The following is a 23,056-nucleotide window of genomic DNA, read 5'->3' on the forward strand; positions in this document are numbered from 1 at the left end:
GCTCTATATTACCTAGTCTCCCCTGTAAAATATAAACTCCCTAAAGTCAAGAACTGTCACTTTTGTCTTTGAATTCCCCCTAAAAAGAGTTAGCAGGAGAGGGAGATTAATGGTGGGCTAACTCCAAAAGGGGTTAAAGAGTTAGCAAGGGAATTACATCAGGGTAGGTTTTTTAGAGGTGAAATATAACTTCGGAGGGTTGACATATCTTGGCTTTCTGATTGGATACAGTAACTGTAGTTATGATTTTGTCAATGCAAAAAAATTCAGCTAAGAATTTTACCATTGATTCCCGCCTGGGGTGGGACTGTAATAAAAGTTCATACTGTTCCATAGATGGTCCTAGCTACAGAATATATGCATCACTCTCCTGTCTCCCAAAATCACCTCCAGTATTTTCTCCTGGAGGCAGACTCCCTCCCCCTTCCACTTGGGGAATCTATCAGCCTTGCTCGTTACAATCCGTGCATTGGGTATGTTACACTCGGCCAGTCTCCCTGTTACACTGTCAGATTTCGTTTCTTCACTTACATTCATGTAATCTGTTCAAGGACTCTAAACTTGGCCTGTTTAAGAACTCTGAGGGGTGGAAAGCACATGATGAGGCTGAGAAGGATCAGTTGCATGGATAGAAAGAGAAACCAGTAGGGAGCAATCATAGAAGCCAACAGATGCTGAGGAGGATGAAGGCTGAGAAAAACACACGATGTTGATAACAGATAAGAGGAGACTGGGGTCCTTGGAGACAGGGTGGGAACAAGAGATAGTAGTAGCCAGATGGGAAGAGTATAGACTGTGCTTTCTGGATGTGTTAGTGGAAGAGGAAAGGTCACAATGGCTTGAGAGAATGGCAGAGTTGAATGAAAATTAAGGGAAATGGAGTGGACACAACGCTGTTAGGAGGCAGCAAAGAAGGAAGGAGTGGAGGTGAGAGTGACTCATGGTGGAGGTGAGCTTCTGAAGAGATGAAGTCCAACAGAGGGTTTGTCTTTGTGAAGGAGAAATGTCTCTCTTTCCTCAGAGACTGGAGGGAACGAATGAATGAGAGTTCGAAGAGCTTCATGAGATCTTTGCAAACTCCCAAGGACCAAGGTCTGCTTTTTGTCAGTTCTTGTATCCCCGGGGTCTACGTGCGGTTCTTCCCGGATTGTAGCCACTTAATAGGTGTCTGTTGGAGGGAATTGGAGCGAATTGAGAGAAGGGAGGAGAAAGGGGAGGGATACGTCCCGTCTCAGATTGTCCGTCCATCCGTAAAATGGGACCTTTGAGCTACTTTTTCTCCAAGGTTCCTTCTAGCCTTCGACAAGGATGGGGTTAGGGGAGAGCAGAAGATGGGAGAAGTGGCTGCCCTTGCAGGATTTACATCAGACTGCTTCCCATAACGCACTCTGGGATGTCTCTCACTCGGACAGTTGAGAGTCATCCCAGGCCCCTCAAAGGTTGGGGGCGGGGAGGAAGATGTTAAGGGGCGGGACCTTCGGGCAAAGGGCAGGGCCTGTGACCCATAGGTACGGAGAGAATTTGGGGGCGGGGCCTCTGGGGTACTGCGTGGGAGCGGTTATGGAAGGGGAAGAGTTTCCAGGCAGTGATGGTCGGAGACCTGAAAAAAGGAGCTGTGGGAGGAGCTTGGTGGGAGGGAAGCGGGCCGGGGGAGGAGCCTCCGGACTGGGCAGAGCAGCGGTTGAGAGACGGGGGAAGGGGGGGCGCCTTTGAACTAGATGGGACCAAGGGGGCGGGACCTCCGGACTGAAAAGTGGGAGTTAAGAATTACAGAGAGGGGGCGTGGCTTTCCCGAGGACGGCGAGGAAGGGGATAATGGGCGGACCCTGGGGCGGTTCTTCAGGATGACGTCATGAGCAAACGGAGTTCCGAACTTGAGAAGAGAGGGAGAGGAAACTCAAGAGGCGGAGCCTCCAGATTTGGCGGGGGGAGCACGCTCTTGGACAGAGGGCGGGGTGGGGCTTAGAGTGGGTGGGGCTTCTTGGACTGGGAGTAGGGCCCGTTCCTCGGCTCCGGACGTGACGTGAGGCGGGAGCCGGGTCGGAGTGTGGAGCCGCAGTTCTCCGGACTCTTCCACTTCTCGTCTGCCGAGAGGTTCCAGCTTCAGTTCCGGCTCCGGCTCGGGGCTCCTCGCCCGCCTCCTCCTCGCCGTTCCGTCCCGTCCCCTCCGCCGGCCATGGAAAACGGGGAGGTGTACAGCTCCACCACGGAGAACGTCCCTTCCACGAGCGGCCCCGGGCGCGGCTCCCGCCGCTTCCCCCTCATCCGGCTCGACCCGATCCGGGCCTCCCTCAAACTGGCCGAGCTGGTGAGGCAGTCTCCCCGGGAAGCCTCCCGCTAGGAGGCAGGGGCCCCATTTCCCCCGCCGGGCCGCGCCCCAAAGGGAAGTTTCGGGGTTTAGAATCAGCGTGGGGGAGAGGTGGGTTAGACCGGGAGCGAGCCCCGCTCGGGGGTCTTCTAGGGCGACCCCCACATTTGAGAAGGAGGCAGTCCCGGAGGACCGTAGTGACCCCGAGGGGTCCGAAGCCACCAGGTCAGAGTCGGAGCCAGCCCGGCCCGGGGAGTGGGGTCGGCCGCCTTCGCAAGGGCAGTTCCCCAGGCCTGGTTTCGGGGACCCGGGCTAGTCTCGCCCCGCTCCCCGGCCCCCGGCGTGTCTTGGATGCTGAGCATTCATTCCCGTGGGAAGGCACCCACGCTCGTCTGGACAGTCCGGTTGGGCACGTTCAGGACTGGGGGGGGGCACCCTCCGCCGTTAAGAGCTTGTGGCTCCCCTGGCCCCAAGCCCCTCTTCTAGTCTCCGTTGCAAATGTTAGCGTGCCCCGTCCCAGATTCCTAGATCTTGTAGATTATTAGCTGAATCTGTAGTCCTCCAACTTCAAAACTCCGTAAAACTTACGTAGTGATAATTGACGTTTTATAGAAAGCTCTCAAGTTTACTTTCACCTCTTCTGTCAGTCTCTGAGTTTCTCAGACCACCTGGGAAGCCGCCTCTCATTTATCGATTCCCGGTTTAGTGAGGAAAATGACGCTCAGAACCAAGTATCTGCCCATGCTAGCACAGCTACTTTGTCCCTCACTTGGAATTGGGAAGATCTGAGTTCAAATTCCATTTCAGAGACTTGAGAATTAACGTAGGGATTGGAAATATAAAGACACAAAGTGAAGTATTCTCGAGATTCTCAGTTCTCGGTTTCATCCTAAGAAACAGCCTGTCCAGATGTGTCCTTCTAGGGAAGGATTAGGGATGAGGGTGGAAAGATCAGGAAAAGCCTTTTGGGAGCCCAGGTCTGTGAATGGGCACTGAAAGAACCGGGAGAAGGGCAGTTTGTTTAGAGGGAATGGATGAGAAGAAATTACTTTGAACTGATTCTGGGTGGGTAGACAGGAGCCCATGATTAATAGCTTAAAATGCCCCAAAGTTGGAATTTTATCCTAAACCAACAGGAAGCCATTAGAAGTGCTGGAGCTGGAGCAAGAATAGAGGAAGAGACCAATTAATTATCTTATTTGCAGTTGAGGTGGGGCTCGGTAGGTGAGGAGGGTTGGAAAATCCTCTAGATTTATAACTACTTTTACTTTCTTGCCTTATGCCCCTTTAACAATTGCCCTTCCCCCTTTCTGATCTCTTCAGAAGTGCAAACGGAGCTAATTTTTATGGCGCTTCCTTCATCTTTACAAATTGAACACAATCGGGAGTTTTTGAGAGTCATTTTTTGGCTCTGCTTTGTTTTGAAATCATCTATGTGGCTTCATTCTTTAAGAAAAAATTGGTTCAGAAGGGGGCTAGGCTGGAATTTTCCAGGTGCTCTTTTAAGCAAGAAACATGGTTGCTCTAGATGCTGGCATGATCTCATTTGTTTCACTTTCATTTTTCCCACGTAATTTTTGTGCTCGGTTTGGCTTTGACCTTGGTGTTTTTATAACATTGTATCGTTAGCTCAGTCCTATGTACATTATCAGAGATCAACAAAAGTCTCAATTGTGTAACATTGAAAAATCTGTACAAGTGCAGGGCTCAGGAGAAAGGGCTTCTAACTTGGATTAGGGCAGGGATAGTTCAAGTTCATTTGGAATTTAAATCAGAGCAAGGGCTCTGACTTTTCATCTTGATGCTCTACTTATTATTGCTGACATTTTGAAAAACTGATATTTTGGATATCTGTCGACTTAATTTACCGAATATTCTTTCTCTACCCAGTGAGTTCTCTCTTGTGACAAAGAGTTTTGAGAAGAAAGAAAAAAAAGTCTAGCAAAAATTTACCCACAGGCTGCCTCCGTCTGATCCTATCAGAATAACCTTTATAATATAGTCTACAACCACCCCAAAGTTCTGTACCTCTGCAAAGAGAAAGCCCCTGCACATTTAGGGGACCTTCTCCTTAACCTGCTCACCAGCAGTCTATGGTCCTCCTCTGTACACTAGGGCAGAGATGTTGATGTCAAAATCAGAAAGCGCTGAGTTCAAATCTACCCTTAGACACTTAATAATGATGACCCTGGCAAGGCACTTAATTTTTGTAAAATGGGGATAATAATAACCCCTCCATCAAATGAGATCATTTGCTCAAATAAGATATTTGTAAAGTGATCTGCAAATTTTAAAGAGCTATATAAATTTAGCTATTTTTATTACTGTCAGTTTAATTACAGATAGCTAAAGATTCAAAAGCAAGTTAGGGTAAGAGAAGAGTTTGGAGTATGTGGGGATTGTAAAGCTGTCTAGAAAGTGGCAGATGTGACCAGATTTGTGGCCTTGTTCTCTGACTCTTAGTCCCTACTCCTTTCCACTAAATGGTGCATCACATGCAGCCGGGAGAAATGCAGTGGATAGAATGCTGGGCCTGGACTTAGGAAGACCTGAGTTCAAATCATTCCCAGATACTTACTGGCTGTGTGCCTCAGTTTCCTCATTTGTAAAATGGACTGGGAAAAGAAATGGCAAACCACTCCACTATCTCTGCCAAGAAAACCCCAAATGGAGTCACAAAGAATCAGACACAGATGAAAAACAACTAAATGAAAAGGATCCAACTTCTCCTTCCTCATGAAGTTGAATATCCAAAAGTAGGCAAGGACAAGGGCTTGCTTTCTCAGGATAGATCGAATAAGTTTCCATCAACTGATCTGTCCCAGAAATGTTGTACTTAAGGATAAGGAATTTTGTGTTTGTTTTTCTTTTATTTTGTTTGAGAGGGGAGAGTCTTTATAATCAGGTTTGCATTTTGGTTCGTATATAAGCTAACAAATGAGTGAGCTCAAGATAGTTCTAATACACTTGTCAACAGACCCTACATTGTGATTCTGGTACCTACCAGTTGAGTGTTCTAGTGTTTGCACAGTGCCATCATTGTAGTCACTGTCCAGTTAAAGCACTTGCTTTAGGGTTCCCCAGTGATATCACTTTATTAACTGAAAAGCAATGCTGCTGTTCTTTAAGGCCAAAAAACAAGTAAATTTATTCTTTTTTTAACCACAGTTTAATATTAAGTAGCTGTTGTTTTACTGCTACCATTTCAAGTGGAGAATGCTCACACTGATGTGAAGTGCCATGTCAGTGAGACTGCCCTACTAGTAAATGATTTTTGAGGAGCTGGTTAGCATGATCCTTGGCTTTTGGGTATGGAGGCCTTATTATGTGGTACTGCTCTTCTTGCTGACAATACCCATTTTGTCTTTTATGTCATAGAATCATAGAAATATAAGAGCTAGAAGAGGCTCATCAGCCTTCCTTTCCTTCCTGCATTCGCCTTGTCCTTTGTTCACGAAGCTCTTCCGGCTTTTGCTCAGTCCCTGTAACTGCCTCTGGTCCTCTTCTCTCTCCTCACTTAGATTTGTAATCAGTCCCCTCTTCGCTATTGCTCTGATTGATCCACCCTTCAGACTGCTGCTCTGGGCAGTTTTCCAAAGCTTGGGCTGTGATTGTCCTTCCTTTACTCAGTCTTTAGGCCTTCCAGTTAACTGACTGAACATGATACAAGCTCCAGATCCTGGCATTCATTGCCCACTAGAGTCTGGTTGCAAGCTGCTTCCCTAAGGTTTTCTAGGCTCCAGCAAGCTGGATTGTTGACTTCTTACACCACCTTCTTGGCATAGAACTTCATTTGCTTCTGTGCAGATGACACCCTCATCTCAGACTGGATAGTGAGGTATCACACGCAGGAGGACAAAAGCAGGACCTTCCTGTGTCTGTCAAGGCCCCTCAGCGGCAGGGCTCTGGTCAGGCTTCTCCTTCTCCTGATCATTGAGATCCAGGGACCTCTGTTAGCCCCAGGAGCAAATGTGGAGTCCTTTTAAAGCTCTTCTGAACCTGGCTCCTTCTTGCCTTTCTACAAATCCTAGAAGCCAGCTTTTTGGGCCTATTTTTTATTCCTCAAAACCCAGCCCTGCCTTTCCGATTTGTGCCAGGCTGAGATCGCTCTGTAGCCTTCTTGGTCACCTCTTCCTTTTCCTTGTTTGCTTCAAGACTTGCCTCGCATCTCCCCTTCAAGGGCCCTTCTCCCCTGCTTGGGGATCATCTGCCATCTATTCCAGACATATCTCCCAGCGACATTTGCCTTTCTTCACCTTCCCAGTGCTCAGCACCTCTCCTGGCACAGAGCTCCAGGTAACAGGTGCTGGTCTGGGGGCCCGGCTCCTTTGCCTTGTGCTTAGGGAAGGCCCCCGGGCCCATCTGTTAAGACTTTACTTCAAGGCCCAGTTTCTTTTCTGTCTCTTCTTTCCACCATTGGAACATGGCCCAGCCTCTCCTGTGCCTTGGATCTGGGTCACTTGGGCACCATCCTGTTCCACCATTGGACAAGCAGAGGCTGTATCATATCTAGCATTAGTCTCTGGTAACTGTAGGCCTGCAATAAAGATTTATTGTTGACTATCTTTAAAGAGTTAACACACTGTCTGGGAAGCATCAGGCGATAAGGAGCTCTGGCTTTTAGTTAGTTTGGACTCTCCTGCTTCTGTAGCTGACTCTTTGAGACCCTATGAGCCATAGCACGCCAGGGCTGTCCATGGGGTTTTCTTGGCAAAGATACGGGAGTGCTTTGTCATTTCCTTCTCCAGTGAATTAAGGCAGAGGTTAAATGAACTGGCCCATAATAATGACTAAGCTAATAAATGACTGAGGCTGATTTGAATTCAGATCTTCCTGATGCTAGTAGGAGCTTTAATTAGATTGGGGAACTTTGAGCAAAGTCTCTTTACCTTTCTTGACCTCAGTTTCCTCATTTGTAAAATGGATACTAAATGAGAATTTCTGAGATTCCTTTAAAAAACCAAACTTATCCAGTTAGCTCATTCCTAGAATTTTAGAACTATGACTTTACAAATAAAGATAATAAGATGAGAACTTACAGTTTTATATAGTATATCATTTGATGCTCACATCAGCCAACTAGTAAGAACCCAGCTTGTCATCCCGACCCTTAGTCCACTGTCCCATCCCCAGGATTTATTCAGTGCTTTGGAACATGTGTTACCCTCTTTTAAAATATTCCTAAGTATCAGTCAAATTGATGAGGAATTTCAACTTTGTTTTTATGTCTCACATTCCCATTCCTTTTCCCTGGGAAACCATCCTTTGTAACAACATTTTTAAAAAGTAGGAAAGCAGTTGAGCCAAGCCAACTGGGCCCTAGCCTAGGTGTGCGTTCTAAGCATTATTCCTAGCTCATAATTTCCCTCCCTCTGCAGTGAAGGGGGCAGGGGTGTTGATCTTTTCAGTTCTCCTCTACCTTCTTGGAGCCTTCTCAGGAGACTGGCTGTGGGTGTGTGCTGGAGGGAAGGAGGGCTCGAAGATTGGGCATTTTCTCTCATTATTTCATGGTATTCCCAGGCGATTACGGAAGTCTTGGAGATGCCAGATAATTTTCCTGGCATCTAATAAACACTAGCTCCTGGCGCTTTGAGCAGAAGGCTGGCCAGGCCGTATTTTTGGCGGTTCTCTTGAAGGTTAGCCGTGACCTCCTTTCCTGGTAAGCACAGTGGCCTTTCCTCTAAGCAAGTCCTTTTTGATCTCTTCCAACTTCTCTTTTTTCTTGTTGGTACTTTTTGTCCCTCCCCTCCCTCCCTCCCAGACAAGCAACCTTTATAAAGAGGAAGCAAAAGAAAGCCTTTGCGAAACCAAGGCGCCGATGCGAAGTGTAGGGCCCATCATGTGATGGGCTCCTCCGGGCTCCGCTCCCTCCAGAAAGAGGGTGTGTGGGGGTGTCTCCTCTCTCTCCTTTGGAGCCAAACTCAGGCTTCCCTTAGCTTTCGGTTGTTTTGTTTCCATTTATATTGGGAAAGTCATTGTGTATAGTTCTTTTTTGGTTCATACCAGATCGTGTAAGTCTTTCCACAGTCCTCGGTATTTTTGCAGCCTCATATTATTACACGATGTTGTGTACATCACATTTTGTTTAGCTCTTTTCTCAGTCTCTGGACACTGACTTTGTTTCCAGTTCTTGGCAGGTTCTCCCCGGCCCCTTACAGTTGTGTTTTAAATATATTGAGGTAGACATGACCTAGCTGGGGGACCTCTGGGTCAAAGGGTATGACTATTTTTGCCACGTTGCATCAGGTTTCTGTGACATCTGAAGCTACTGACGACCCAGCCTTCTTGGAATTACCGCATTTTTAATTCAAGAAGCTTTTCTCTCTTTGACTTTTCCTTCTTTGACCCTTAGCTTCTCTTTCTTGAATTAACTGGGGGTTTCTCTCAAGGCTTTTGTTCTCTAGGTGATTCCTTCATGTCCCATCCACATCCTTCACCTTCTATTATTGCCTCTGATGACTTCTTGTGGCCACTGATGCCAGACTCTGCAATCTAGCTCTCTTGCTGAACCTCCCAGCTTCCTTTTAGACCTATATTTATAGTTCCTTCAGACTATTTTTGCTTGGATTTCTTCTTTTTTCCACAGTATTTATTTAGTGCCTTTTTGTGCTAGAGGGCACTGCCACTTTAACTTCCACTGCCCAAACCAAATGTCTTCTTCCTTCCTGTTTTTATTTTTGCCTGCGAAACCTCCGTTTGTAATTGCTTTCCAGGCAAGAAGGCTTGGAGGCATCTTGGATTCTGATGATACATGTAACCTTTCCCCAAATCCTGTTACTTATTCTTTTCAAAATGGTTTGGGGTTCCCTTGCTCCCTGCGGCTTTGCCCACCAGTTCTGACCTTTGACACCTCGTTTGGAAGTTACTGCTTTGCCCCAGTGTTCTTATTTGTCCCCTCCAGTCCACTGCCTTTTTTTGCATTCTCGCTTGCCTGTTGTCAAGGCTCTTCACCAGCCTATTCAGCCTGTGCTGGGCATTCTAAGTATCTTCCTAAAATTTGTCTAGAACTCTACAGGAGTTGGAAAAGGTTTCAAAAGAAATGACCCAGGGCAGCCAGGTGGTGCAGTGGATAGAGCGCCAGCCCTGAAGTCAGGATGATCTGAGTTCAAATGTGACTTCAGTTCCTTAGCACTTCCTGGCTGTGTGACCCTGGGCAAGTCACTTAACCCCAATTGCCTCAGCAAAAAAGAAAAAGAAATGGCCTTTAGGTTGAGGTATGAAAGGGCCTGAGTTTTTAACTCAGTTATGCTCCGGAATAGGGGAGTGACCTGGTGTAACTTTGGATCTAATTGAAAAAAAAAAAAAAGTCAGCCAAATTGAGGAAGAGAATCTTTCTCCGTAATATCCTCTGAAAGCCCATCAGCTAAGGGTTTGAGTCTGTGCAGAATGAGAGCTCTTATGAGGACAGAGTCACAGATCTTTGACACACATGCAAGTCACAGAGCTAATTATGGTAGATATAATGACAAGTGACAGCCCTTGATAGTCGGATGGATTACAGGATGAGAGAGGCAGCTAAGTTTGTTACAGACTCCTCCTCCTTGAAGCCTCCGTGATGCCTCTTTGTTATTATTGTGTTGTGTTCCATGTAGTGGTCAGCCCATTGCATGCGTTGGGTGTTAGCTGGTTTTTTCTGAGTTGATTTTGCCTGCTCAGCTAAGTTGTGAGTCTGTCACAGACAGTGATCAGGTTGCATTTTACATCCCCTGTTCCAGCCAGCATAACACTAGGCACGTTGTAGGCTCTATATTACATTAGGCACTTAATAAATGCTTGTTTTCTTCATGCCGTCCTTACCACGCTGATCATGGGAGGAAGTAAGTTGGCCCTACACCGAGGGGAGATTGCAACTCAATCATAGCTCTTGTTCCCCTTGCCAGCAGATGCAGGTTTCCTGAGAGAAATTGGAACAAAATGGAGGCCTTCTCCCCTTTCCCTCTGCTTCCTCATCTCCAAAGTACAAATGACTGTTTCTCCACTGACCACACTTCCGCCACATAGTAGGAATTAAATCCTCCCAGAATCCTCCCTTGCGTGTGCTCTATCTGGTGCCAGCAGGACTTGGTTCTCCCCAGGATCTCAGGGGAAGACACAGACTGGGCACTGCCGAGTCTGAGGCAGCAACAAACTCAGCTGAGAACTCACCTGCTTTGTCTTACTGGTCACCAATGGATGGACTTCTTTAGCCACCGGAATAAGAGAAAAGCTGTAAATTGCTTTTGTTGCGAGTAGCACTATTGATGAAATCAGTCTTCAGAGTAAGAATGAAATAGATGTTTGTTGAAACTGAATTACCATCTGTAGCAGTCTGTGCTTTAAAAAAGTGTTAACCAGTTTCAAACAGCTTGTGTGATGGATACTTTTGGAAGGAAACCTGTTGTAAATTGGAAAATTCTTCGATGCCCAAGCAAACTAGAGTTTCTTCAAACAAGTAGATCAGTTTTACTTAGAGAATTCTCTAGTTGGTCAGGTCTGCATCCCACCTTCCCAAACTAGATCTTTTCCCCAAAATCTGCTTGTTTATATCCTGTTACCTTGAGACTAACCTGAGGAAGTTTGAGAAAGCTGCCTAACATGGGCATTCTGCTGGGTTCTCTGGTTTTTCTCCATAATCCCAGCTCTCCTGTCCCGGTGCCACTTTCCTGGGGCCTTCTATTGGAAGTCCTCACCAGCCCTGCCAGTTTCTGGCCCAAGGATGCTGCAGGTTCCTTGTTAGAACCTTCCCTTAGACTTGAAGTTGGTTGAGTTTGGATCTTTCCCTTCTGCCTTTTGTTTAGATCATGTTCAGCACTTGTTCTTTCCCAATTCCCATTTATTTCCTTTCAAACATTTAACTGCTTTCATTTAGCTCCTAATGGTCCTAATAGCATCCTTTTCTTGCAAGGCCAGCTATTTTCCGAGTACCCCCATTTGTATGCTTCTAGGGAAGGTGGTAAAGATTCTGAGTTGTAAAGGGGTATGGTGGAAGGAAGGATAAAGATATGGAGCAGTCTGGGAGCACTAGTGGGGCAGGCCGAAAACCTTGTGGCCACGAGATGTTGGTTCTGTGGAGCTGGGAGCAAGCCCAAAGTGTACCAGCTTACAGAATGGGAGCGGCGTTCCAAGTAACCCACTTTGGCCGTCAAGGGCATCTGGGTCTTTGGACCTTGCTGTGGCTCTGGCCGGGCCTCTTCTCTCTTGTGGCTAGGTTCTCACCTGTTACTTGATGATCCCTATGCAGATGACTCTCAAATTTACATATCAATAAAGCATTTATTAAATTAAAAATTAAACAACCAGTGTTCTCAAGGGACTTAATTCTATTTGGAGGAGTGGGAGATAAGCTTTATACTAACATATTTATACCAGGTAATTTAGTGGGGAGCCTCTAGTAACTGGAGGATCAGAAAATGCTTGAATAAGTCCTTAATCCTAAACTTCAATCCTATTACCACTTGTTAGACCCTATCCCAAACTCAGTATATCCAAAGCATTGATTCATCTTCCAGACTTCCCTTTATATGTGTGTGTGTGTGTGTGTGTGTGTATATATATATATATGTGTATATATATATATATATATATATATATATATATATATATATATATATATATATACATACATACTTTTTTTTTTTTTGCAGTTCCACATTTTGCTTCTTATTTTATTTTTCAAAATTTTTTATTAGAGCTTTTTATTTTCAAAACATGCATGGATAATTTTTCAACATTGACTCTGGCAAATCCTTGTGTTCCAGATTTCTTCATCCCCATCCCCTCCCTTAGATGGCAAGTAATCCAATATATATATTAAACATGTTAAAAATATATGTTAAATCCAAAATATATATATTTATTTACATCTTCTTGCACAAGAAAAATTAGATCAAAAAGGAAAAAATGAGAAAGCAAAATGCAAACAACAAAAAGAGTGAAAAAGGCTATGTTGTGATGCACATTCAGTTCCCACAGTCCTCTCTCTGCTTTCTTTTTCATGTTGAAGGTGCTAATTTACTTCCATCCATCCATCCAAGCTCAAACCTCAGAATACTTCTTGACTCTCTACACCCTCTTCTAATACTCAGCTCCCTTAAACTGTGGGTTATGAGCCTTGTTACCGAATGTATGGGTCATGAAATTCTGATTTGTTTTCAGTAAATGTTTGATTTGTATACCCATTTTATATAACTAGATATCTAGGGTCACAAAAATTTATTGGGTGAAAAGGGATTATAAGGGGGAAAAGTTTTAAAAAGCTCTCATAGCTCATCAATTACCCAGCGTTCTGGAAGCATGGTAGCCCAATGGCTGGAGTGTCAAAGACTCTTGACTTGAAGACACTTAAATCCTTGAAAGACCATTCAAATTCATTTGCTCCCCTGTGAGATAAGTTGTTCTTGACTGTAGCTTGTGCCTTGTCTTTTGCAATGTTGAGTCCCTCCACCCCATGTTTCATTTGGAGTAGATGTCTTATATCATCTTAGGTGCTTGAGCTATTTCTTTCTGGGTGATTTCAGTATTTTTTCTTTTGGCTTGAAAACCCTGGATTTGACTCTGATGTTCTTGAGCCTGCCTTTTGAAGTTTCTTTTTGGGGCAGTCAAAAGTCTTTCCCTTTTCACTTGTCCCTTGACACTTTTCATATATCATTTCTGGAAATCTAGTGACCAGACTTTTTTTTTTTTCCCAAATCATGGTTTTCAGGTAGTCCAGTGATTAAATTTTCTCTCCCAACCTGTTTTCCTAGTTACTAAACTGACCTACCTCTGCTGGGTCCTGCCATATTCCTTCTCCAGCCCCTGGGACCTCTCTGCCGGCCATGATTTCTCCTTTCCACCTTATAGCATCTCTCATCCCCTTCAGGGCAAGTTTTGTTGCTTAGTGGTCCCCACTTGTCCATACGTCTGTCACGATCTTCAGGACCCTCCCAAGAGTAGCCATAGCAGTAAGAACAGAGTTTTCTATTTTATTTTTTGGTTTTGGTTTTGCCATCCCCGTAGTTGGCACTGAAATGTTTGATCTACATTTGAACAGGAACACTAGATAATATTTTTCTTTTGAACTGTGTCATTCATAATGAGTGTGATGTAAGACAGAAAGGGTTTTTTTCTGATAAAGACCCAGTGACTGAGCAGGAAGGGAAAAAGTATGGTTCATCTTTCACAGAAACAGAGTAACGATCATAGTGGAAGTGTTCTTTCAGTTTACAGTGAAATAGAGAAGAGAAACTTCTAGTCAGGAGGAATCCGGAGTGCCGGATACTGAATGTCTTAGTGTGTCAGAGCCAGTCACTGGAGAGTGAGGAAGCACACTGACAGAACTGCAGCTGGGACTGATGGGGAAGCAGGAAGAGAGTTGGCGGGGGAGTGGGTGGATGCTCTCTGACGAACCCAGGGTGTGGCCCAGACACTGGGCCTTCTGTGCTACAGGCTGGGGGACCCAGTGGCGTTATGAGGAAGTGGGGAAAAGGGGAAAGAAGCCTCCATAAATGTTTAAAAAGAGGGAGAACACCCTCCAGAGCACCCCAGCTGGCTCTTTGTTTTCTGGGGTTTTCACGACTTCCTGTGCTGTGGTTTTGTGCCACCACGTTATACCCATTAAATGGGAGGAGTTGGGTGGCATGAGCCTCTGTGTCCCCACTGTGAGGCAGTGTGCCTGGCACATGGTAGCCACTTGATTGGTGCTTGCTCACTCACCTTGCCAGGCTCCTTAGAACCATGGGCTTTGGGGTTCCCCCTCCCCCCCACTGTAAAGCACTGTGTGGGCTTGTCCATTCCCACTTACTAGTAGGAGCGGGGGAAGTCTTTGAGAAGGCATCTGCCCACTTTTCATGCCGGCCTTGGGGGACAGCCCCTGCTCTCGGGCCGGGTTTTACTGACGCTCTTTTGTCTCGTGAGACCGTGGTCAGTCAGTCTGTGGGGTAACTGAGGGCGCTGCGCCCTTTGGGCCTCCAAGCCCTGGTTTTCTCTGTGATTCTGGTCTTTTCACTGTTGGTGTTTCACCCTTTGGATTGCAGGCCTTTTCTCTGCTGGCCTTTATCTGTGAAGAGGTGGTGTCCCTGTGCACACGGTGCGCGGGCCTGTACGTCTTCGAATTCGTCAGCTGCAGCGCCTTCCTCCTGAGCCTGCTGGTGATGATCGTCTACAGCACCAAGTTGTACGAGAAAGTGGACAAAGACAAAGTGAAGACGTTGGTGAGAGCTCCTGCTACGTCCCGATGGGCGGCTCTTGAGTGGCTTTTAGCAGAGAGCCAGGCAGTTGGAGAGTTTTTTTCCTAAATATTTATTCCCTCTGCCACATGGAATGCTAGAAGAACGTACACTGTGAGGGCAACATAGGGTTTAAAATAGGGGGAAAAAGCAATATACTATGTAAGACAAGTGTATTTATTAATATTCTGATATTTACATGTGTTAAATTCAGAGGAAAATAACAATTGTTGCCTTCAGTACTTTTATGGGGGCTTGTGAGTTCCGTGGCATTCTGGCTCTCTTCTATATATGGCTGCCATTTTAAGGACAGTTCCTAAAAAAGTCCTTAAATGCATCGTCCTGAAATTTCGACCTCTGGAAGAGTCAATCAGTTGGGATATCTTAAATTGTTTAAATAGTGTGATTTTCAGGATCTTGATCCTTTGGGATCTTTTGCCCTTCTTGAGGGCAGGGGCTATGTATTTTTGAAAGGAGAAATGTTCAAAGTATCAGCCTAGAACATGGTACTATTGTGGAAAAGATAAAGGCTTCAGGAAGAAAACTTCTTGGATGTCCTTTTGTTTTCCGTTTCTCAGATAAGACATCCAAGCTCTCTCAGTATGTTTGAATGAGGAATTCTGCATCTTAGAAGATGCCGAATGTTACCACCAGGGAGAAAAGCCATGGCTGATGGATTAGACACTCAGCTTTATCAGGGCCTCCAACAGAGGCCAAGTCTGTAGGCTGCAGCTGCATCCATATTGGTCGCAGAGTAGAGGTTCCAGTCTCGTACTTATTAAGGCAGTATCCCCAAATTGGTTTCTTTGAAGGAAGATTGAACATTGAACAAGAAGATTGAATTTCCTCTTGCATAGATCAAATATTATGCCCTTAAGGAATTACTTTGAAAAAATGATAAAGCATTATTCAAAAGAAAAGGTAGCTTTTCTTATATAATGAGATCGAGAAGTAGATTTTAAAATATTCTCTAGCTGGGTAGGCAGATCTCTAAAATTTCCATTTTAGAGTATATAAAAGGCAGCTGATTACATTACCTATTCTGACTTGAAGTTAAAAAAAACAAATGCAACACAATTAACAATTTTTTTTCAGTAAGATAACAGAAAACGAGTAAATCACATCATTAGATGATCATTTTATAGAAAAGGAAACTGAAGACCACAAAATGAAATTGCTGTCCCAGATCACGGTGGTTATAATTCTAATTAAGTTCAGGATTAGAACTCAAATCCTTGAACTTCCATTCCAGTATATTATTTTTCAGTGGTGCCCCACCTTCCCTTCCATACACAATTACATATACATACTTAAAAAATTTTTTTTTCCTTTTCCAAAGATATTTTATGGTAGAGAGGTGGCTAGAATTGAACCAGCCCAACACATCATTTTATTGTAGTGGGAAGGAATTAAGGGCATCAAAAAGAATTATTTTTAAGTGACTCAAAAGGTGGATGGCCTATCAAGCTGTCTCATATGGCCCTGGAAGTGTAAGCCTCCTGAGGGCTTTGAAAGTTAACTAGTGGGTTATTACGTACTGGGGGTGTAGTAGAGTCATGGATTCCCATGTCACCTTTTTCAGTTCTGCTTCATCTATAGAAATGCCCATGTGGTTGGTTTTTATTAAATCTTGAATAAAACTAGTTCTTTAAATGAGAAATCCCTGACCTTGCAAAGAAGGTTTAGCATAAAGTGCTGGGCCCCCCAGCGAGGTGATGGGCCCCCTTTTCCTGCTCAGCAGGGTTGAGCTGTTTCAGCTGAATATCCAGTGAGAAGCCTGCTGAGAGCACCAGTCTCTGTAGAATGAACGCAGCTTAAATGTCGAATAAAGCTATGGAAAGGCTGAAGATCGGATCATTCTCCCCAAGGGGAGAACATTTATTTGCGCGTCACTTTGTGGAGTTTATTTTTTGTTTAAAAAAAAAAAAAACCCAAACAAACTGAGCTTGACTTTTCCAAATGCTCATTTTGGTTTCTTTCCTTTGCTTTTGGTCCCAGGACATCATAATCACTTCCATAACTGGCGTGCTGTTTTTGATAGCATCAATAGTCTTTGCTTGCACCAACGACGGGACTGCACCCGAAACTGTTGCAATTGTAAGTAGATGTGTTTTCTCCCACACCGTCTTTTCCTAATGAATTTATTTACAATTTTTCTCTAATATGAATCCTCCAGGCAGCTCTTTAAACAGTCCAGCAAAAGGCTGGCAGAGCAGTGAGACTTTGCCTTCCTCTCCCGGACTGTGTGCTCATCTGCCCCAGAGTCTGGGGAGATGTGGTTGAGCACTAGAGTAATGTGGACGACTTCTTGAGGTGCTGTCCGTAAAGCCAAACCTAGGCAGTGTGTCAGTGGTGGAGCCATTTCACTTTTGTCCCCCTGAATTTTTATTGTCCCATTGTTGCTGCCTGGCTCCCCCAAACCCTAAGGATATCTTCCTCCACCACCCCCTTTACCTTCTCCGCTTCTATTCTGCAGCACTGCTGGCAGGGTCCTTGCCCCCAGTGGGCTTTCCCTTTTTGGTTGCCCACCATTTTCCTCCCCTCTTAGTGATTTGCTGCCCTATTGTCCGGGATCACACTTACATTCTCCCTCTTCAAATTTGCAGATTCTCCTGTTCTCCTTAGCAGAAAACTCTCCCTTCTGGCTCGTTTGACAAGAATGTTCTCAACTGTCCTTCCCCTCAGAACTTCTTAGAACCCCTTCTCTTCTTTTACTTCAGATGGATTTCCCTCTCGTACATTATAGTTTATAGGTCTGGTTCCATCTTTTTCTCAGCATAGCAAGTATTTTTTTGAGTAATTGAAAGCCGTGGTAGTGCTTGACTGATGTAATTGGGTACAGAAGGGATATAGCAATGGGGAGGGAAGAGGGGAGTCATCTTATTTTATCTATTTGTAGAGACAGTTTTAAACAGAGTCATGGCAGAGAATCATTATTTGACTTTAATAACAAGGCCAAGTTGATAATCTTGAAAGTACAGGCCATGTCTTCATTGACCACAAGTATTTGGCTACCTGGATCTTTTCCAGCACTGTACCTGAGGACCATTATCCTGTTTTCATCAAACCCTCTATTCTGTGTCAAATTTTCCTTGATTTTTGTCCTCTCTGGATTTTTTCTTATTACTTGGAATATTGGACAAAGAACTAAAATCAAATTGTTGATTTTCTCACTTAGAAAGTCAAGAGAATTCCTTTATGAGGTTTTTATGGAAGAAATTTTCTTTCTTTATTCTTTATAGTGTGACTTGGGTTTTGCTGACATTTTCCCAAGAAAGCACATTTTGATTTTTGTCATTTCTCTTGGAAAAAATAGATTCTATTATCTGCTATCTCTCAATTCTTTTTTTTTTTTTTTACTCCCTCTCATCTAGTCAATAAATGGAAACTATAACAACAGGGAAATCTGAATATGATGAATTTATGAATAACTAATTTGAGAGAATTGAATACCTCAAGAAATTGTCCCAGCAGCCCAAATAGGGTCTGTACGTTACAGTCATCTTGGAGTGAGAAAATTCACTCTAAATCCAGGGTTCTTCCCCTGTTGGAGGCCTGTGAGGAGGGCAGTATTTATAGCTTCATTTTTATTAACTTCTGACTAGAATTTAGCATTTCCTTCAGGTATTTAAAAACGGTCTTTTAAGATGGGCCCAGTAACTTCACCCTGCTGCCAAAGGGGCTCAGGAGCTTTGAAGGGTGAAGATTGGCTTAAAGGTGACATTCTTTCTAGCACTAGAAGATTAGAACTTATTGGAACTCAAAGATCCCTCCTCAGATCCTGTTTGCTGTTCAGCTCCATGTCCCGTCAGGAGCACTGCCCCTGTGCCCCTGCTAGTGGCTGGATGATTTTCAACAGGAATGAAAATCGTTTGCAGAAATAAAGACAAACTGATTAGCAGTTGTGGCCCTTTAGGCAGCTCGCTAGTGCGACAGGCCACGATGCCCAAGGTGGAGTCCAGGAAACTTGGGTTTTCCCAGCTCTTTGGCCCCTGGGAGGTCTCTTAGCTTCCTACCCTCAGGTTCTTCACCTGCAAGAGGAGAATATTAATGCTAACCATCCATTACATGAGATAATATTTGTGAAGTATCACATAAATGGTATTATTGTTGTCCGATTGTCATTCTCAAAACCATCATTGATGGCCTGTGGGTGGATTTGAATTAACTTTCTCTTTTTACTTTCTAGGTGTTTGGATTTTTGGCAAGCATTATATTCATAGTTGATTTTGCTTTAATGATGATTGAAATATTGAGGAAGTCCCAGTCCAGGAAACCTGAAGTCCCTCCAACAACTCTTACTCAGCCACTGAATGCAAGTACTTAGAAGAAGGAAAGAGAAGGCAAGGACCGGAGGAGGAAGAGACCGAGGGGAAGTGCTTATAAAGTTTGGGGTTCCACTCTGTTTCCACCAGCTCTCTCAGTTTCCTCACTTCTGGGAGTTTAGGGGGAGAGGATGAGGAAACACTCTGTTAAGCCAGAGCTTCATCAAGGATCTGTCCATGTTGCCTTTTTCTACTGCTAAAGTGTGTGCCTTAATTAAATTTCTTTGTGCTGTTTTTTTTCTTTAAAACCCATCGTCCATCAAATGCCGAATCTTTCTGTGACGCTGTGCCGAGGCCTTGGACTGTGCCGGCTTCCGGATGGCATTGTGTACTCATAAATGGTATGAAATGTTCGTCTTACTGACACCTGCTCTCGTTCAATTAATTTGCTGATTTGGAATCTAGGGAGAGATTTAAAAAATGAAAATAATCTAAACGTGGAGTGACTTAATTTTATCTTATTGAATAATATTATTTAACCTTTAAAAGGGGAAAACGTATTCAACTTTTCAGATACAGGAGTCTCACCTTTCTCATTGAATGTCATCGTATCTGGAGGGATCGGAGCTCAGCCATGAATGCGAACAACCATTCTGCTCACATATCCATCCTCGCCAGGAGGGTCTTTGCCCAGGCCATTGTACATGATTTTCTGAGGGAGGCTGAGTTTGTACATCCGGCTTTAAGCAACAGGGACGGCCTCTAGTCCATAAAGTTTGGCTGTCTTAATGGCATAGCAAGTAGGAAACTAACTGGCAGATTGATCGTTCCTCTGTGAGCTTGTGAGGTGAAAACCTGGGCACAAGGCAGGAGGGGAAGGAACACCTGTCACCTTTACCACCTCCTCTCTCCCTCCAGTATCTGGAAAGTTGATATCATAACATTTGGCCTTTTGTGGTTCAGAGGTGGTCCTGGCTGCCTTTGTCCCTTCTCTACCACAAAGACAGAAGGCTGCCATGTGGCCATTGTTTTCTCCCTCTTTTGAATGTCTGCCTAGTGAAATGGTTTATATCGAAGCTGCTAGAGTGCAGGAGCGTTTGTTTGGACAAACTGGAACGAGGAGTTTTAGATGTCATCTTTCCAGGGAAATCCCAGCTAAGGAAACTCCCTCCACAAAGCAGGTGCAGACTTGCTTCTGGGCCTAGAGCTGCTGAGAGCATGGATTCGGTTTAGCTGGAACCACACGCCTCCCACTTGTGTGTGTGTCAGAGGCCAGCTTTCTGGCCCTGCGCTCTGGCTGTCACTTGGGGGACAAATACTGTTTCCATTAATGTTGGTTCTAAGCCTTCGAAAGAGGGCTCCCGCCGTACTTTAAGCTTTGTTTAGAAGAAGTGCTATTTGTGTTTGTCTGGACATGGTAGCCTATCCGGTGCCTAAAGGCAGGGTGGAAGTGGGGGAGAGAGAGAAGAAAGAGAGTAAGAAGGAGGGAGGGAGGAAAAGAGGAAGAGAGACAGAGAGAAGACTTCAGATGGAGGGAGGGCTGCCAGGTTTATACTTGTGTTGCAATGATTTCCATCTAGTTGTGACCTTGCTCAGGGGCCAGGGCAATCTGGAATTGGCAGTTTGGGGCTTGTTTTCTCCCCAAGTGAGTCTGGGATAGCTTTCCTCACTGAGAACATGGATGTAAGATCCCCACTCGACTGAGGTATTCTCTTCCTCTCTTAAGTCACAGATTCACTCACTCACTGGAAGATTATTCTGTGCTGTGAGAGAGAGAAAGAGAGAGCGAGAGCGAGACAGAGAGAAATGTGTCATTATGAAATGTCCCAGAATCTCCTTTGTTGTCTGTATAATAGTGCTCGTTGTGATGTCTTTCCATTAATATGTAAATCTTGAATATAAAAATAGATTTTTCATATTAATTCCCTTAGATTAATTTGGCTTTTGTTATCAATGCTAGAACGAGTCCAAACTTGTACTGCTGGTGACTCAGCTCTTCACTGTTGCCTCAGGAATTGGTCTTTGCTCTTTGAGGAAGGGACATGGAGTGTTTTTGCCTGTTCATGCATGTGCCCCACCCAGTCACATTCTCCATCCCTGGCATCCCATCACACACTGACTGGGTTTTTCCTTGGCCCTTACTAAAGACCTTCTCCTCAGAAGCCTGCTTTGTCATCCCAGTTCTCACAGGCAGCCCATTAGCATCAAAACCTTCCCGACCCTTATTTCTTCTATGTGCAACATGTTAGTTTGTGTCACAATATGAGTCTTGGGTCCCATCAGACTGTATGGTGTTTGTCCATTAGGTGAAGAGCAGCATGAATCTCTCTTAGGGGAATTAATAAATGTAACCTCTCAGACCAGTTTGGAAGCTCCCTTTGGGATGTGTGGGAATAGATGTGTGTGTGTGTGTGTGTGTGTGTGTGTGTCATTTCAGGACCAAATTAGAAGCTTAAACCAAAACTTCCAAGTGTGCTTTAAATAGTACAGAGTGAATGCACATAAATACATTGTCTCTGAGAAACCAAACTCTTTATGCCGATACTTAATTTCTTCCGAGGCAACTTATGTAACTGGATTTTGGACTCCACGTTCTGGGTCATGGTCTCAGCAAAACTCTTCTTTGCAAAATGCTTGTTTTTGAAACTTTACAGTTCTTTTGGAAGATCTAGTTGTAGTTTGTTCAGTAACTTAATTTATAATCTCTTTCAGGAGGGTGTGGGGGAGCGGGGCTGTCAGGAAATCTAATCTCTCTTTGCACTTTGAAGCTCAAACCACTACTTCTCAAGTTGTCCATTTCCCAAGCCTTTGAGTGACATTATATACTTTGGGATGGCTGTGTTTGACCATTAGGTTTTGGGTCCATGATGAGGTTAAGGGTCCCTATGTCAACCTAGACTCTGTTTAGGAGATACATAAATGAAATCAACTTACTTTTGATCTTCATTGACTTGAGTGGTCAGAGTTTTTCTTTTTAATTCACTAATTGGACCCTTCATTGTAAATTTCTAACATTCAAAATGGTACATCGCCACAGATTGAAGAAAAAGTTAATGGGGTAAAAACACACAAAAAACCCCCCACTATTCCATCTTAAAATTCAAAACAGAATTAGAAATTTGTATATTAATATCCTTTAATGAAAAATCTTTTAAAAGACTTCTTTACGTTGTTGAATTTTCAACTTTAGAGATGTAATTTCCTTTCCTTTTTGCTTTCTGTTTAATTTTTACTGGTTCTTTTTTAAATATGAAAGGCTTATTAGTTAAATTATATGTTTGTATTTGGGTATGTATATTTAATGTTATTTGTAGCTAGTCTTTTGTATATATGTTAATTTTTAAACCTGTGGCCTTTTTTATCTGCCTGGTTTTTTGTGGTGCTTTTTACAAAATAAAAATTTTATAGTTCTCTTTTTTGAATAAATTCATTTTACTAAAATTGTCCCAAACATTCAGTGCCTCCTTTTTTTCATAGCAACCTAAGGTGTAAAAGCAGGTTCATTCAGGATGTCTGGTTGGAATCAGAGCACTGTGTGAACATCATGGGAGAATGCCGAGGGCCTCCTTTGCCCCCCTCCCAGCCCTTTACATAAGACAAATGAGCAAGTTTAAGATGTCACTTGGAAAAGCGGATAAATAATAGCATTTGAGTGAGGTTATCACACTCTCGAGATAAGGTTCCAGAAGTCCAGGCTCCCATCACACTTCTCTGAGCCAAATTCTAGGGGCTCAGTAGCATCACTTGGGGAGCTCTCAACTTCTCTGGGAGAAGGAAGAAGTGAGACTAAAGTGTCTTCCAGCTTTAATCTATGATCGGAAGCATCCATATTTGGGTGGCTTTGGCATAGCAGCAAGCATTTGTCTCCACGCGCTGTAAAATTCTCTCCTCCAGTTGCCAAGAGGACAAGAGAGCCTATGTGAGTGGCCAGAATTCTCTACAGCGCTGACATTCTTCAGAGTTTGTGTTTGTAATTTTTTTTAAACTGCAATAAAATTAAGGGGTGCTGCTGTATGCGGAGATGAACCCCTCTGCTTTGGAAAATGCTCATCAGCTAGCTATCAACATGACAGATCAATTGATCATTTTCTTTTCAACATCAGAAAGAAATTATTTTAAAAATTATTTTGACTCCTTCCTTCCCTATTAGCGGATCCTTGCCGTTGGCCCTGTGTTCTTGGTGTGATACACTGAGTGTTGCTCCAAGATTGTACAAGTTGAGGGAAAGCCATGGTAATTGTGTCTATATAGAGATACATGTATGTGAGTATGTTTAGTTCTACCAAAACTATCAAGGT

The 23,056-nt window shown here is 44.0% G+C and overlaps 1 protein-coding gene across 1 annotated transcript; it reads left to right on the forward strand.

Moving 5' to 3' along the window:
• Window positions 1-1,998: 1,998 nt before the first annotated feature.
• CMTM6 (CKLF like MARVEL transmembrane domain containing 6) lies at window positions 1,999-22,209 on the forward strand. Its single transcript, XM_052000723.1, has 4 exons — window positions 1,999-2,308; window positions 14,302-14,478; window positions 16,492-16,590; window positions 18,683-22,209. Exons 1-4 carry the CDS (start codon window positions 2,177-2,179, stop codon window positions 18,818-18,820), a joined length of 546 nt encoding a protein of 181 aa, XP_051856683.1. The 5' UTR covers window positions 1,999-2,176; the 3' UTR covers window positions 18,821-22,209.
• The last annotated feature ends 847 nt before the right edge of the window (window positions 22,210-23,056 follow it).

This window comes from Antechinus flavipes, chromosome 5, assembly GCF_016432865.1.
Source record: "Antechinus flavipes isolate AdamAnt ecotype Samford, QLD, Australia chromosome 5, AdamAnt_v2, whole genome shotgun sequence".
NCBI lineage: Eukaryota > Metazoa > Chordata > Mammalia > Dasyuromorphia > Dasyuridae > Antechinus > Antechinus flavipes.

Coding starts and splice junctions, on each gene's coding strand:
- CMTM6 (XM_052000723.1), top strand. CDS start 2,177: ATGGAAAACGGGGAGGTGTACAGCTCCACCACGGAGAACGTCCCTTCC. Junction 14,479..16,491: donor AAGACAAAGTGAAGACGTTG/GTGAGAGCTCCT, acceptor TTTTGGTCCCAG/GACATCATAATCACTTCCAT. Junction 16,591..18,682: donor CACCCGAAACTGTTGCAATT/GTAAGTAGATGT, acceptor TTTACTTTCTAG/GTGTTTGGATTTTTGGCAAG.